Source organism: Cryptomeria japonica, chromosome 4 (assembly GCF_030272615.1).
Source record: "Cryptomeria japonica chromosome 4, Sugi_1.0, whole genome shotgun sequence".
Classification (NCBI taxonomy): domain Eukaryota; kingdom Viridiplantae; phylum Streptophyta; class Pinopsida; order Cupressales; family Cupressaceae; genus Cryptomeria; species Cryptomeria japonica.
In genome coordinates this window covers 517,873,479-517,886,498 of record NC_081408.1, presented here as the reverse complement: position 1 = coordinate 517,886,498, position 13,020 = coordinate 517,873,479, and the positions used below count along the sequence as shown (strand labels likewise).

The 13,020-nt window shown below is 36.0% G+C and overlaps 1 protein-coding gene across 2 annotated transcripts; it reads right to left on the bottom strand.

The window, feature by feature from the left end:
• Positions 1–9,744: 9,744 nt before the first annotated feature.
• LOC131031238 (beta-fructofuranosidase, insoluble isoenzyme CWINV2) lies at positions 9,745–12,795 on the bottom strand. Of its 2 annotated transcripts, none has more exons than XM_057962293.2 (6): positions 12,202–12,795; positions 11,240–12,108; positions 10,945–11,112; positions 10,596–10,855; positions 10,394–10,484; positions 9,745–10,158 (listed from the first exon to the last, which is right to left on the bottom strand). In XM_057962293.2, exons 1-6 carry the CDS (start codon positions 12,308–12,310, stop codon positions 9,964–9,966), a joined length of 1,692 nt encoding a protein of 563 aa, XP_057818276.2. In that variant the 5' UTR covers positions 12,311–12,795; the 3' UTR covers positions 9,745–9,963. The 2 variants fall into 2 exon arrangements, with proteins under 2 accessions (XP_057818276.2, XP_057818277.2); XM_057962294.2 differs by having other exon boundaries at positions 9,745–10,010; positions 12,202–12,794.
• Between the last annotated feature and the right edge of the window lie 225 nt (positions 12,796–13,020).

Here is a 13,020-nt window from a genome sequence, read left to right as displayed (position 1 = left end):
TATCTTCACAAAAAACTCCTTGAGAGGCCCGTTCCTGAGATGACTCCTCTGTGCACCGTAAATTTGGGCTAATGATGTGAAATTTATAGGTTCTAGAAAATTGGTGAACTCATTAAGCCCAAAAGATTTCCTGAATTCCTCAGCATTAATCTCAACAAGGGTTTTCCCATTTATATCTCGAATGCTTCTTATGACTGGATCATAGTTGAGTGCAATTTGGGTCAACAGATCTATGTCCGTAAATACCCTTGGGACTACCAGTTTCCCAACATCTAATTCCCAAATACTGTTTTGCGGGGCCGGAGAATTTCTCATTCCAAATCCAATCTTAAACAACCCCAACCCAAACAATCCAACCTGTGGGTCTCTCAACCAGTTACCCTTGTCATATAGTCCTTCTCCTATCTTTAAATGGGGAGCCTTGGGCACTAATTCTTTTGCCTTTGATGCCTGATTAGTTGACAACGTCAACTGTTCTAAAAACTCATCACAGACACTCCTTTCTGAATAGTTAACTTTGCCAGAAAATTCTCTTTTAGGAGCCATTTAGAAAACATAAGAAATGAATACCACTCGTAGACAATCCTGTAACAAATCAATTATCTTATCTAAAACACACCACACAGGAATTGCTACACAAGAATACGAGAAAACCTGTTTTTGACTTGAAGGAATTTGCTCTGCAACTGAACTGACTTGCTCTGTACCTGAAGAAAATAGCTCTGCATCCGCTCCTTTGCAAAATTCTTTAAAAGATATCTTCACTCGATTGATAGGAAATCAAATATTGTACTCAGGGCCTTAACTACAACATTGATTCCGCATGCTTCGACCGTCCCTTCAAAATTGAATTCATACGAGAATTTGTATTTTTCGCTCCAACGGGTCACAACGTTCCTGCAAGTGTTTCATTTTGCTCTTTCGCAACTTCGCGAAACATAACTATCGAGCAGCTTGGTCCTACGAAATAGCGCCGACCGTCCGATCAAAAGAAACTTGATCGAGCGTTAGATTAACTAACAGCTTTGGCTCCGTGCTGGGTCCCGCTTCTCTATTGGCTATATGATACCATGTGGCGCCCAACCATTTGCCTTGAAATTTCCTTCGTATTCGACTTAACGCTAGCTGCGTGTCTTTCTTTTATACTGTCGGTTCCACTTTGGCGGGCCCACAACTTTCTTCTTAGACCACGTGTCACCGGACACATGGACGTCTCTCATTCTCTCTCGCTATTTCGCGGGGTATAAAGAACGAGCATCTTACCCTTGCGAAATAGCGTGGGCTGTAGGATCATCTTTTAAATTGATCGGCATTTAACCATCTGAAAAGGCTTTCGGGAGGGGTGGGCCCGCTGACTCACTGTGAACACCTGGCGTCCAATCACCTTCGGAGCTGGCTTGTCACTTTTTTTATATGCCGAAAGAAAACCACGGGTCCCCAACAAACTCTTGACAGTTGTATCCTCTAGGTCCTCCATCATGACACGTGGACGGCTCTCATTCACTCTCGCTATTTTGCGGGGTATAAAGAACGAGCATCTTACCCTTGAGAAATAGAGCGGGCCATCGGATCATCTTTTAAATTGATCGGCATTTAACCGTCTGAAAAGGCTTTCGGGAGGGGTGGGCCCGCTAACTCACTGTGAACACCTGGTGTCCAATCACCTTCGGAGCTGACTTGTCACTTTTTTTATATGCTGAAAGAAAACCACGGGGCCCCAACAAACTCTTGACAGCTATATCCTCCAAGTCCTCCATCATGACACGTGGACGGCTCTCATTCACTCTCGCTATTTCGCGGGGTATAAAGAACGAGCATCTTACCCTTGCAAAAAAGCGTGGGCTGTCAGATCATCTTTTAAGTTGATCAGCATTTAACTGTCTGAAAAGGCTTTCGGGAGGGGTGGGCCCGCTGACTCACTGTGAACACCTGGCATCTAGTCACCTTCGGAGCTGACTTGTCACTTTTTTTATACGCCGAAAGAAAACCACGGGGCCCCAAAAAACTCTTGACAGCTGTATCCTCTAGGTCCTCCATCATAACACGTGGACGACTCTCATTCACTCTCGCTATTTCGCGGGGTATAAAGAATGAGCATCTTACCCTTGCGAAATAGCGCGGGCCGTCAGATCATCTTTTAAGTTGATCGGCATTTAACCATCTGAAAAGGCTTTCGGGAGGGGTGGGCCCGCCGACTCACTGTGAACACCTGGTGTCCAATCACCTTCGGAGCTGACTTGTCACTTTTTTATTTGCCGAGAGAAAGCCACTGGGCCTCAATTTATTCTTGACAACTGTACCCGCCAGGTCATCTCCTAACTGCGACCTGACTCACCTCTAGGGCCCACCTTTTAGCCTTTAACCCTGACCCGCTGACTGTTGTGACTTGTGCCGCATGCCGCCATTTTACTTTCTATCATCAACCAGCTGGACCGTCTATGTGGCATGCCATGTCATTTTCGCAACTTCGCTGGTTTTAAATTACGCGCAACTTCGCCTAGCAAAATAACGCGAGCCGTGGATCCACCCGCGAGATGCGCACTAGTTACTGGGCCCGACAACTTTAGGAGAAAAACATATAAGGCATAAATTTTTCAATTAATTAACATGACCGCCTAGGCAAACAACAAGGGGGAACACTTCCTATGACCCCATGACCCATTACTTAAGTGAATAAAGTAACGAAAGATTAGAAACCAGAGGGTTTAAAACAAACACAAGAGGATCTAAAATAAAAAACCCTTAAACCCTTGAGGTCTAGAACAAAGCTGAAGCATTTGAAACTGCACCCTATTCAAAATTTTAACAAACCATAGCCAATCATGGGAAAAGAAAAGCCCATTTTTAATCAGTGATAACATAAGTGATATATGGAGATGTAGAGAGAGATATAGAGAGAGTAGTAGAGATTAAGGAAGAGGAGTGTATAAGATCTAGAGATAGAGAGATAGAGATAGAGATAGAGATAGAGATAGAGAGGGAGAAATAGGGAGTGTCTATGTGAGTGAGAGAGATATAAAGATAGAAATACGAAGGGAGATACAGGGAATGTGTGTGTGAATCAAAGAGATATGTAGATAGATATAAAGTGGGATAAAGATATATAAATAAATAGGGGGAGAGAGGGAGAGAGAGTATATAGAAGTACAATGATATAAAAATAGGTGAGAGCAAGTGAGAGGGAGAGAGAGAGAGGGAGAGATAGAGTGGGAAGGATAGAAGGGGAAATGAGAGAGATATAGGGGGACGTAAGAAGATATAGACAGGGGAGAGAGAGATAGAGATAGAGATGGAGATAATAATCAAATGGCATGCTACCCTCAACATAACTCTCCAACAATACATGACATCCTTAAATTATTGACATGAAATGAATAATCAAAAGTTAGTTGCTCTTTCACTCTAAACATTTAATTACTTGGTTTTAGGTTAAAATTTATTTTATTATTGTAATTAAAATTAAATTTAAATTTAAATATTCAACAATAAATACAATTTTAATAAGATAAAAAGTATAAATTAAATTAATTCTAATCTTTTAATTATTATTTGTAATTCCATTCAAAAAAATGAATAATTAAAATAAAGTTTTAACTTAATAAAAATTAATCCTTAAAAAAAGAAGAAGAATTAGAGTACTCTAATTCTTCTTTTATATTTTTTTTTTCTCTTTCTTTTTGGAAACTTAAAAAAGAGATAAAATCTCTTAATAAAAAAAAAAACATTAAGAGATATTTGATCAAATGACGATAATAATAAAAGATTAAAAAAAAAAATTATGTATATTTTTTTCTAATTAATAATATTAAAATCTATATCTTTAAAAATTTTATAATAAAAGATTTTAAAAAAAATTAATATAAATTTAAGCACAGTGTTGGATTAATTCTATAGCATTGCATCCTTCTTCCCATTGATTTTAAAAAGTAGGTGGCTCACTTCATATTTGGAATGAATTTAGTAATAGAGTTGTTCACAATGGTGTTAGCACTGCCAATGGCAAGAGATCTAAAATGGAACTCCTCTCTTGAAAAGCGCACAAATATACACTCCAAGGTTTCAGAAGGCTGGGTCTTAGTTGCACAGGATAGATTAGTGGGAACAACTGTGTTGTAAACAAGGGGGGCTTGCTAGTTCTACCATTGGAAATATTACAATCTTTCTCAAAATTTAAATCTTTTTTTTTGGATTTTTGAAGTAGATATGAAATGTGAATCTAAGTAACTACAATCATGCCAACTATTCTACACTACTTGAGATTGTAAAGAAAATTGAAAAAGATATGGGTCAAGAGCAATCAACTTCAGAATGAAATCAAGCAAACAATGTTAATCAATGGACCATTCAAAAGAATGGAAGATTAAACCACGAGGAGAAACCATATTTTCATAAATTAGATTATCACAATTTATGGAAATATGATGCAATCATCTACAGAAACAAAATAATACCACAAAAATTTTCAGAACCCATCACATTGCAAAGCCATTACCCATGTGCATGCATGCAAGACAAAATTCCCAATATGCTCTTGGAAATTCATTGTAGCTAAGTTATTCCTTACTCTTGAATTATTCAATAGTCAACAATACCATTTACTAAGACGTTTGAATAAATAACACAAACTTAAATACTAAAATATGAGTTAAATTCATCCACACTTCACAAGATTTGGCAGACATTTCACACCAAAGTTGTATTAATATTTCACCGGAATGTCTATGCAAAATTTTCAACCCCTTATTACAATCAAAAGGAGGATTTATATAGAGTTTGAAAATAAAAATCCATAAACCCAAAACTAGGGTTTTTGGGTGAAATTACAATATGAAATTAATTAAAACAAGCTGAAATATTGCTAAAAATGAGTCTAAACTAAATCTTGGCTCCTCTAAACATTATCCAAGTGGTAGAAAATTGAATTGGGTAGACAAATTCATGGAGAAACACAAATGTATCCACAGTTTCGAACTATATAAGACTTCCCATCTTTTACTCGCAAATTTGCATGAAAAACAGATTTATTTTCCTTCCATTAGCCCGTTGCAATTAATTGAAAACTACTAGACTTGTCTTGATGTGAGAAACAAGGAAGAGATTCCTTCCAACATTAAAATTCAACCCCACCAATAACTGAGAGTTATTAGGTACAAAATTGAAAACCAACATTTCCCTCTTCTTTCCAACTTTTGACTTCTATTTTTAGAAACTTTTTCAAAACTGTAACTATTCAAACTTAATCATCTGGAAAAAAATGCTTCTTGAAACTTTTCATCACTCCTTGTAGCTCTTTTACATTTGGTGTCTTAATGTATTTTAACTTTATCATCGGGTTCTTGATAAGAGACTTCGATTTCTTATTAACATCTTTCAATTGTGGTAGTTCAGCTTGCATTATTTCCAGATACTTCTTAGTTGACATTATTTCCTCTATGATATGTGAGGAGCAATTTTTATACATTTTTTCCTTGAAAGACTGGATCACAATCGCAACACTGGATCACAATTGCAACACTCTCCTTATCCAACCTCTCATTTGGAAGAGTCCCATGTAGACTCTCAACAAACTCTTCCATATGAGACAATAAAGAATGAATAGAATTAATTTGTTCGATTATTTTGTCTCGGGCCTTTATGTATTCCTTAATCACCATCTTGGTGGCCCTTATCAACTCCATTAATGTGTCTCTATTGATATCCTCCTCCAAAATTGTCTTTTCATGCAATAGGTTCAAATCAATCTTCTATATTTGCCAAAGTGTTGGGAGATAATATTCCCACAAAAGAATTGAATCTTGAATGTTAATTCCTTCCCTTCCACTCCCTTGCAAGAGGTCATTCAATGCAATTAACTGAGCTTGTAATTGGTCATAATTATTCAAAATCTAATGAATGACATTTTCTCCTAGTTTTTCAATCTCAACCCTCCAATTTAGAGCTATAGCAGTAAAAGAATCTATGTTCATGCATGTTCCAGATAGTCCTTGTGTAATAGTAGCTTGGATGCTTGTGGAAGGAGAAGTTGAATCTATGGAACCCAAGAGTTGGTTGATATATTTCTTTAATTCAATGTTCTAAGCCTTCAACTCTTCTTTGGTCTCATCCTTTTTGTCCATTCTCCAAAAGATTTGATCCATTGCTTACTTGAGAGAATGTTTCTCCCCTTCCTTATTTTTCTCCCCTAAATCCAATCCTTAGATATGGTAATCTTCTACCCTCATCTTCTTTTCTAGTTTGTCCACCTATGGAATGACAATTTGGACCTTTTGGTGCTCGAATTCATCTATTGTTACTACTACTAATTTCCTTGCTCGATTTTTGGTTTGAGGACTCTTGAAGGTTTTTTTTAGCATAGAGAAATTTGTATTTGTCAATTCCTTATATCTCCTTTCTCTATGAGCAATTGATTGTGCAAGCTAGGTAGGAGTGGAACTAGTTCTTTCTCCTCTTATTTGCAAGGCATCTTTAGAGTCTTGGTGTTGTTGGTCTTGTTCTTCTTCTCACTTCTCTTCTTCATCATGCTTTTCCTTTCCTATATGCTTTACGGGTCTCTCAAAATGAGCCTTGTTGTTGTAGGAGTTCTTCTTACACATCTTCTTGCATTTGTTCATTTATAACACTTTGTTTCCCATGTTCATAATTTGATCAATTTGTTGTTGGGAGCCAGTAGGAGGAATATCTTGGCTCCCTCCTTCCACTTCACCCAAGTCCTTACCTACCATAGAAGGTAAAAACATCCTTAGTTACATTATCAAAAACTTCAACATTAGGAGTAGCTTTATGATATGTTTATTGTTCTTGGCCCAAAGGAAACTCTATGTGTTCATGATGCACTTCAAGCACTAGTTCATTGATCTCAATTCTCTCCTCTTGTTCTTCTTCATGAACCTGTTGTTGTGGTTCTTCCTCCTTTTGAAGCTCAGCCTCGGTATCTGTCTTCATACAAGATAGTATCTTGAGGTAGCTCTTGAGATGAAGGTTCTGTAGATGAAGATGGCAAAGGACCTTCTCCCTAGAGAGTGGAGACTTGTGGGACATTAGAAGTTTGTGAGGCAGGGTTCTCTTGTTCTTGTTGTGAGGATTCCATCCTTGTTCTTTTTTTCCTAATCAATTGTGGGTTAGGGTCTTCCTCCTCTTCTTCCTTCAACCAGTCTCTTATTATATTAATTGGAGGCACCCCTAATCTTCTAAATACCTTAGTCCATTCTACTAAGGCAACCCTTACTTCCCCCTTTTATTCATCCTTTACAGTAGTTGATCTAGTCCTTTGATGTACTAAAGGAGTTAGGTAGTCGATGCACTAGGAGGGTCCTTTCTCTTACCAAATTGGGGAGGATTGGTTGGGGAAGGTGCAACTTGTTCTATCTTCTTTTGTTGCATCTTTTTATGCACCTTCGAAGGAAGTTGCTCCACATAAGGTCTAACATGATCTATTGGGTTTCATGCATGTGAATACTTCCTAAAGGAAGGGGGTCATAGAGTTTTCTTCTCTTTTGCTGTAGCAGTTGGATCTCCCTATGATGGAGTCTCCACTAGATGAACCAGATGCATAGGGTATAGATTACCCATCCATTTCTTGGTCCAATGCAATGCATCCTTAGCTCTTAGTTTGATATCCTCTTTCTCTACTAGTTTGGGGTCGAAATGATGAATTGATATTTTAAAAAAAAATATATAGAGGATGTAAAACATTCCCATCATCAGCTTTTTTGAGTTGTTCAAAAACCCATAAATTTTCCGCCTTGACTACCAAATCCAAGCTCAGCCTATAGTAGTCCCTGACTTGGACTTCATGATCATCTATGCAATTAGCCCAATAATCTTCAATGTGTAGCATATGTTTAAAATGAGAACCCATAACCTTACTAAACGTGTCCACTGAATCAAACTTATCTCAATCAATTCTCAACATCTCCAAAGACAATTCAAGAAACTCTACCTCTAAATTCTTAGCCACTTTCATATCTAAGTATGAATGTACTCCTACATTGATTGGAAGCTGTAAAAAATGGCTTATGATTTCTCTTCACCAACTTGTGGGCATATAAATTAATTTAATTTTTTTAAAGGAAATTGGAAAAAGAGAAGAAGACATATTGAAAACCTTGAAAAATAATTACTGTAAAAAGTATTAATCAATTCAATATATATAGCAAGTTGTTTAAATAGTGCTACAATATTCACAAATATTCAAAATTTAGTAATCAAATCAATTTTATTTTACTTGATTATCATTATAATTTTTAATTAAAATATGAGTTTGTCTACAATTATCTTTTTTTTAAGTCTCATTTATCTTTATGTCAACTGCATGCTCTCCTAAATACATTTATGCCAACTATGCTTAACATTCTATTAATTCAAAGATTATTGGTTTTTAAATACATTAGTAAAATATATGAATTTGTTTACAATTAACTTTTTCCTCCATCTCATTTACCTTTATGTCAATAACACTTAACATTCTATTAATTCAGATATAATTCCTAACCCAAATTGCTTTCCTATTTGAACATTTACATCAATTTTATTTTACTTGATTATCATTATATTTTTTAATTAAAATATATAAATTTGTTTACAATTAACTTTTTCCTCAATCTCATTTACCATTATGTCAATTACATGCTCTCCTTTACATTTATGCCAGCTATGCTTAACATTATCTTTATGTCAACAATGCTTTAAAATTTTATTTATTCAAATATAATTCCTAACCCAGATTGTTTTCCTATTTGAACATTTATCTTAATTGTTAAAAATAATAATAATCAACATTAAATATCCATCCTATAAAAAAAAAATATCTCTCCACATAATTTACATATATTTATTTTAAAGATAAGTATACCGGTTTTATATTATTCTATTCTTATCTTTACAAAAAAAATCTTTACACCTACTTTCATGTTTCAATTGTAAGGGTGGGTCCCATAGAGAGGAGCTTCAATGAGTATAATTTTTATTAAGATATTTTATTTGGAATGATCCCATGAATTTTGTAGTGCAATTTTTAAAGCTTGAGCTCCAAAATTTATGGAAATTCGGGTCGCGTGAATTTTGTTATATAGCATAATCAATTCATGTGGAAAAATAAATATTTAAAAAATAATTAATTGATTGACAAATGATTGGAAAAATATATTTAAGCTAGTGGAGAAATTTCTAACCTCCACATTTTCTATTGACTCAAATTTACTGCCCTAAAAAGTGGGGTCAATTTTTTTAAGATAAGATTGCCCTAAAAAGTGGGGTCAATTTTTTAGGATAAGATTCCAATTAATCTTATACCACTAATTTATACTTCATGAGACCTTGCTCCTTAAAAATAGATTTCATCCTAATATCTCTTTTAATAACTCTTTTAGTCAATAAATAATTCTAAAAAAATTCTATATAAAATAAGTGAAAACTGGTATTCTTATAAAAAAGATATACTTAAGATATTTATTTAAATTCATTCTTCTTGATTATAAATATTTTTCCTAATTCATTTAAATATAAAATAAAATTGTAACAAGAATAAATGAAAATTATCTGGATATAGTAGAAATAAGAAATAAAACTAAACACAAATTAGTTTAAACAGAACCTTCATATGACATGATCTTTTGAAGGTGATTTTAAAATATTTTTAATAAATAATAATTTTATAATTTTTTTTAATAAACCGAAAAGAAAATAATGCGCCATTTGGAAAAAAGCGCCAACCTTAAAAGGCACAACTAACAAAATAACTGACAGTCGCAGAATAGCTGGTTTCTAACATTATAACTGTTGTAGTACAATACAAAATGGATAGCAAATCTGATCAAAAAGGTCAAAAGGCAGCACACAAACAGGCTGTCAGAATACCAACACAAACATCACAATAGAAAATTTCACGTGTAATCAGCTCACGTGTTTTAGACTGTAAAATCAAGCAAAACTGCAAAATAATTACAGTCCACGTAATGTTATTCTCTACAGAATTGATGAATATTGTTGACGGGCCTCTTTCATGTGCCATGCTGTCAACCTGCGTATAATAACATTTGAGTCTCCATTATTAAACACGAATAAATGGGCATTCTCATTCACTGCCAACATGGGATAGCTCCTTGATGTGATGCAAGTTTTGCCCCCCTCTGCAAAGCTCTCTATTATACTGTGATCCACCTGTTCATACAGTTACACTACATCATTTAACTTTCAATCAGAAAGAAATCAAAGCTTTAAGAAAATGGAAGACACCAGGTTGGTCATAAGAGTGTTCAGTGATTCAAAATGTCGATGCAAAAATTAGCACACAATCTAATCTAGAAGTAGATATGATCAATTTCATGGATTGTAGAAATTTGATGTCTTAAGAGATCCCAGATTGTAAATCTACTGATAATTAAAATATTCTTACCAGAACTCGCAGAGAGAGGGATTTCTGATGAGGAGACAGGTTTACAAATCCTCCATAGCTTGTTTTGTCCATATCAGTGTCTAAAGATGACCTGTCCATTATATCATTGTAACCATCTAATCAGAGTGACAGTTAATCATTCAGAAAAGGAATCTAAAGTTAATCATTGAATACAAACAGTGCAGAGTGAATGAGTCATAACCTGCTTTGGTCGACACACAAAGCCACTTTCCTTATCCGGTCGTCTGATTTTTGTTTGAAAAATCTGAAAGATACAACGCTTCTTTCTCTCAGATCATCCGATGCCAAAACCATTAGACCAAATCCCTGTGCAGTCCCTTCAACATTTTTACCCCTGCTGCACAACTTTTGGGCATTGGTAAAAACATCCATGTCCTCCACTGTTTCATAGACATGGTCTTCGACTTTATTATCTAACTTGAATTCAACTTCCACATCGACCTGTATACAAAAACCCAATATTAAATTTTTAGAAGATCTTATATCATTCACGTGAACATTTTGCTACCCCACTTTGATTATGTACTTACCTGTGCTGCTCCTGAATTTAGTCCATCTATCTTCATGACTGATCCTCTCTTTAATACCACATTATGTTTTGTTACACTTGTGCCCCTCAAAGCTTCCACCTCGGACACAGGCCATTGAATGAGACTGCTCCTGCTGCTACTGTCAAGCCTTACAATCCTCGGTATCCCCTGCAATCAAAATTATAAAGCCCACATAAACCCTGCAAAAGTTATTCACAGTAGTCACGTGGAAATTAATATTTAATGCTGCCCTTGAATACATCAATTTGTGTCTTAAAGATATTTTCAGGATCACCTGAACGGAAGCCCATCCTTTGGTGATATCGTCTGCCACACTGTCAGACTCATTAATCCATCCCCACAAAATCCTTCTTCCCTTATTATCATCATAAAATGTTTTCGAGGCATAAAATTTGCCATAATCATATCTAAGCCCATTTGGGCCCTCCACAGATCCATTGTCAGGCACATATCTTTCCAATTTAGGGAAATACTTGCCCACAGTGTAATAGTCTACCTTGGAATCATCCAAACTGTTCTTCAGCACATGTTTCAGAAAAGGACCCTCAACAGATGCATCAAGGTCATCATTGCCATGGAGGGAAACAGGGTAAAAATCAGGACATTCCCACATTCCAAAATGCTTTGCAGAATGAAGTGGGTGTTTTGCCTTGACCCATTTCTTGAAATCCTTGCTTTTGTAAAGCAAAGCCATTCCTCTCTTCTGCTTATCTCTCTTATTCCCCACCAGTACTCGCCATATGTCGTCTGATCCCAACCAGGCTGTAGTTGGGTCTCTGAATGAACTGCTATTGATAATACCCTCAGGCATCATGATAGGATTCTCTGGAACTTTCTTCCACTCCCTTAGTAAAGGGTCTGAGGGATCCTTAGGAACTGCCATGTTTGTAACTTGTACAAAGACATTGGTGCTGCCCGTGTACAAAATAACAGGAGCACCACCCTCTTGCATTTTTGTTGCAGATCCAGACCAAGCACCATTAATGTCATACCATTCATCTGGGTACAGAGCTGCTCCAGGCAAGTGCTCCCAATTTATCAAATCTCTAGAAACTGCATGCCCCCATCTAATCAACCCCCAAACAGCTGAAAAGGGATTATATTGGTAGAACAGATGGTAGTAGCCCTTGTAGAAAAATGGGGCTGCAGAATTCAAACCCTATTTTAGAATGCACTTTTATAGAAAAAATAAACTATCAAATAAAGAATAGATTAAGATATGTTATTTATACTCACCATTGGGGTCTTCATCGTTGCTCCATGCACATATTAAATACATCCAGATCAGCATGAAACATTTGTTAAAACAAATAACCCTCATTACCAGGAAAAATATAACATTCATAATTCTAAGTTACATAAAATTGCTCACCAAAAAAAAACACCTTTGCAAAATCCATAATTCTACACATACCGTTCATCCAATTCTTCAGAGGCTGAAAGTGATAGGCTGTCTTATGAAAATTGGAGATAGACAGATTAAATATAGGGCTTGGCTTGGCCTTTTGGAGGTCCTCCAAACTGGTTTCGTCCCAGACATGGTGGGAAGCATGGGAGCACACCATCAGAAAAGCAAAAAGAAAGCAACATGACAAGAAAGAACAGCCACCCATTGCAAAGATTGATTGTAGCAGCAAAACAGATCTGTGACACTATAACTTGGTTGAACTAGGCCTTGATTTATAGGGTGCCAAAATCATCTCGTCAAATAAAGCTGGGTAAAATTTGAAAAAATCAATGCATGGATAAGGATGCTTAACTGATAACTAATAGCAGGCAAAGTTTACGAATGAATGACTAGGTGGGCACACTGGGCAGGATTCCAATCTCTCGGGAGATTCAATAGGTCAGTGGAAAGGACAGAAAAACACGTATATCATAAAGCATAATGGAAAAAAAGCATCAAAGGGACAGCTACATAATCACTAGAAGTGTTATTTATGATCTTTTAAGGCCACAGCCTAGACTTGCAGGCGACGTGTGAACATTCCAAGGCTTGGCTCAACTCATCACCTTTACCACTTATCACGGTAAGGTGAGAACCCACTAGCTAGT

Coding starts and splice junctions, on each gene's coding strand:
- LOC131031238 (XM_057962293.2), bottom strand. CDS start 12,310: ATGAATGTTATATTTTTCCTGGTAATGAGGGTTATTTGTTTTAACAAA. Junction 10,856..10,944: donor TAAATTCAGGAGCAGCACAG/GTAAGTACATAA, acceptor TTTTGTATACAG/GTCGATGTGGAAGTTGAATT. Junction 10,159..10,393: donor CCCTCTCTCTGCGAGTTCTG/GTAAGAATATTT, acceptor CTGTATGAACAG/GTGGATCACAGTATAATAGA.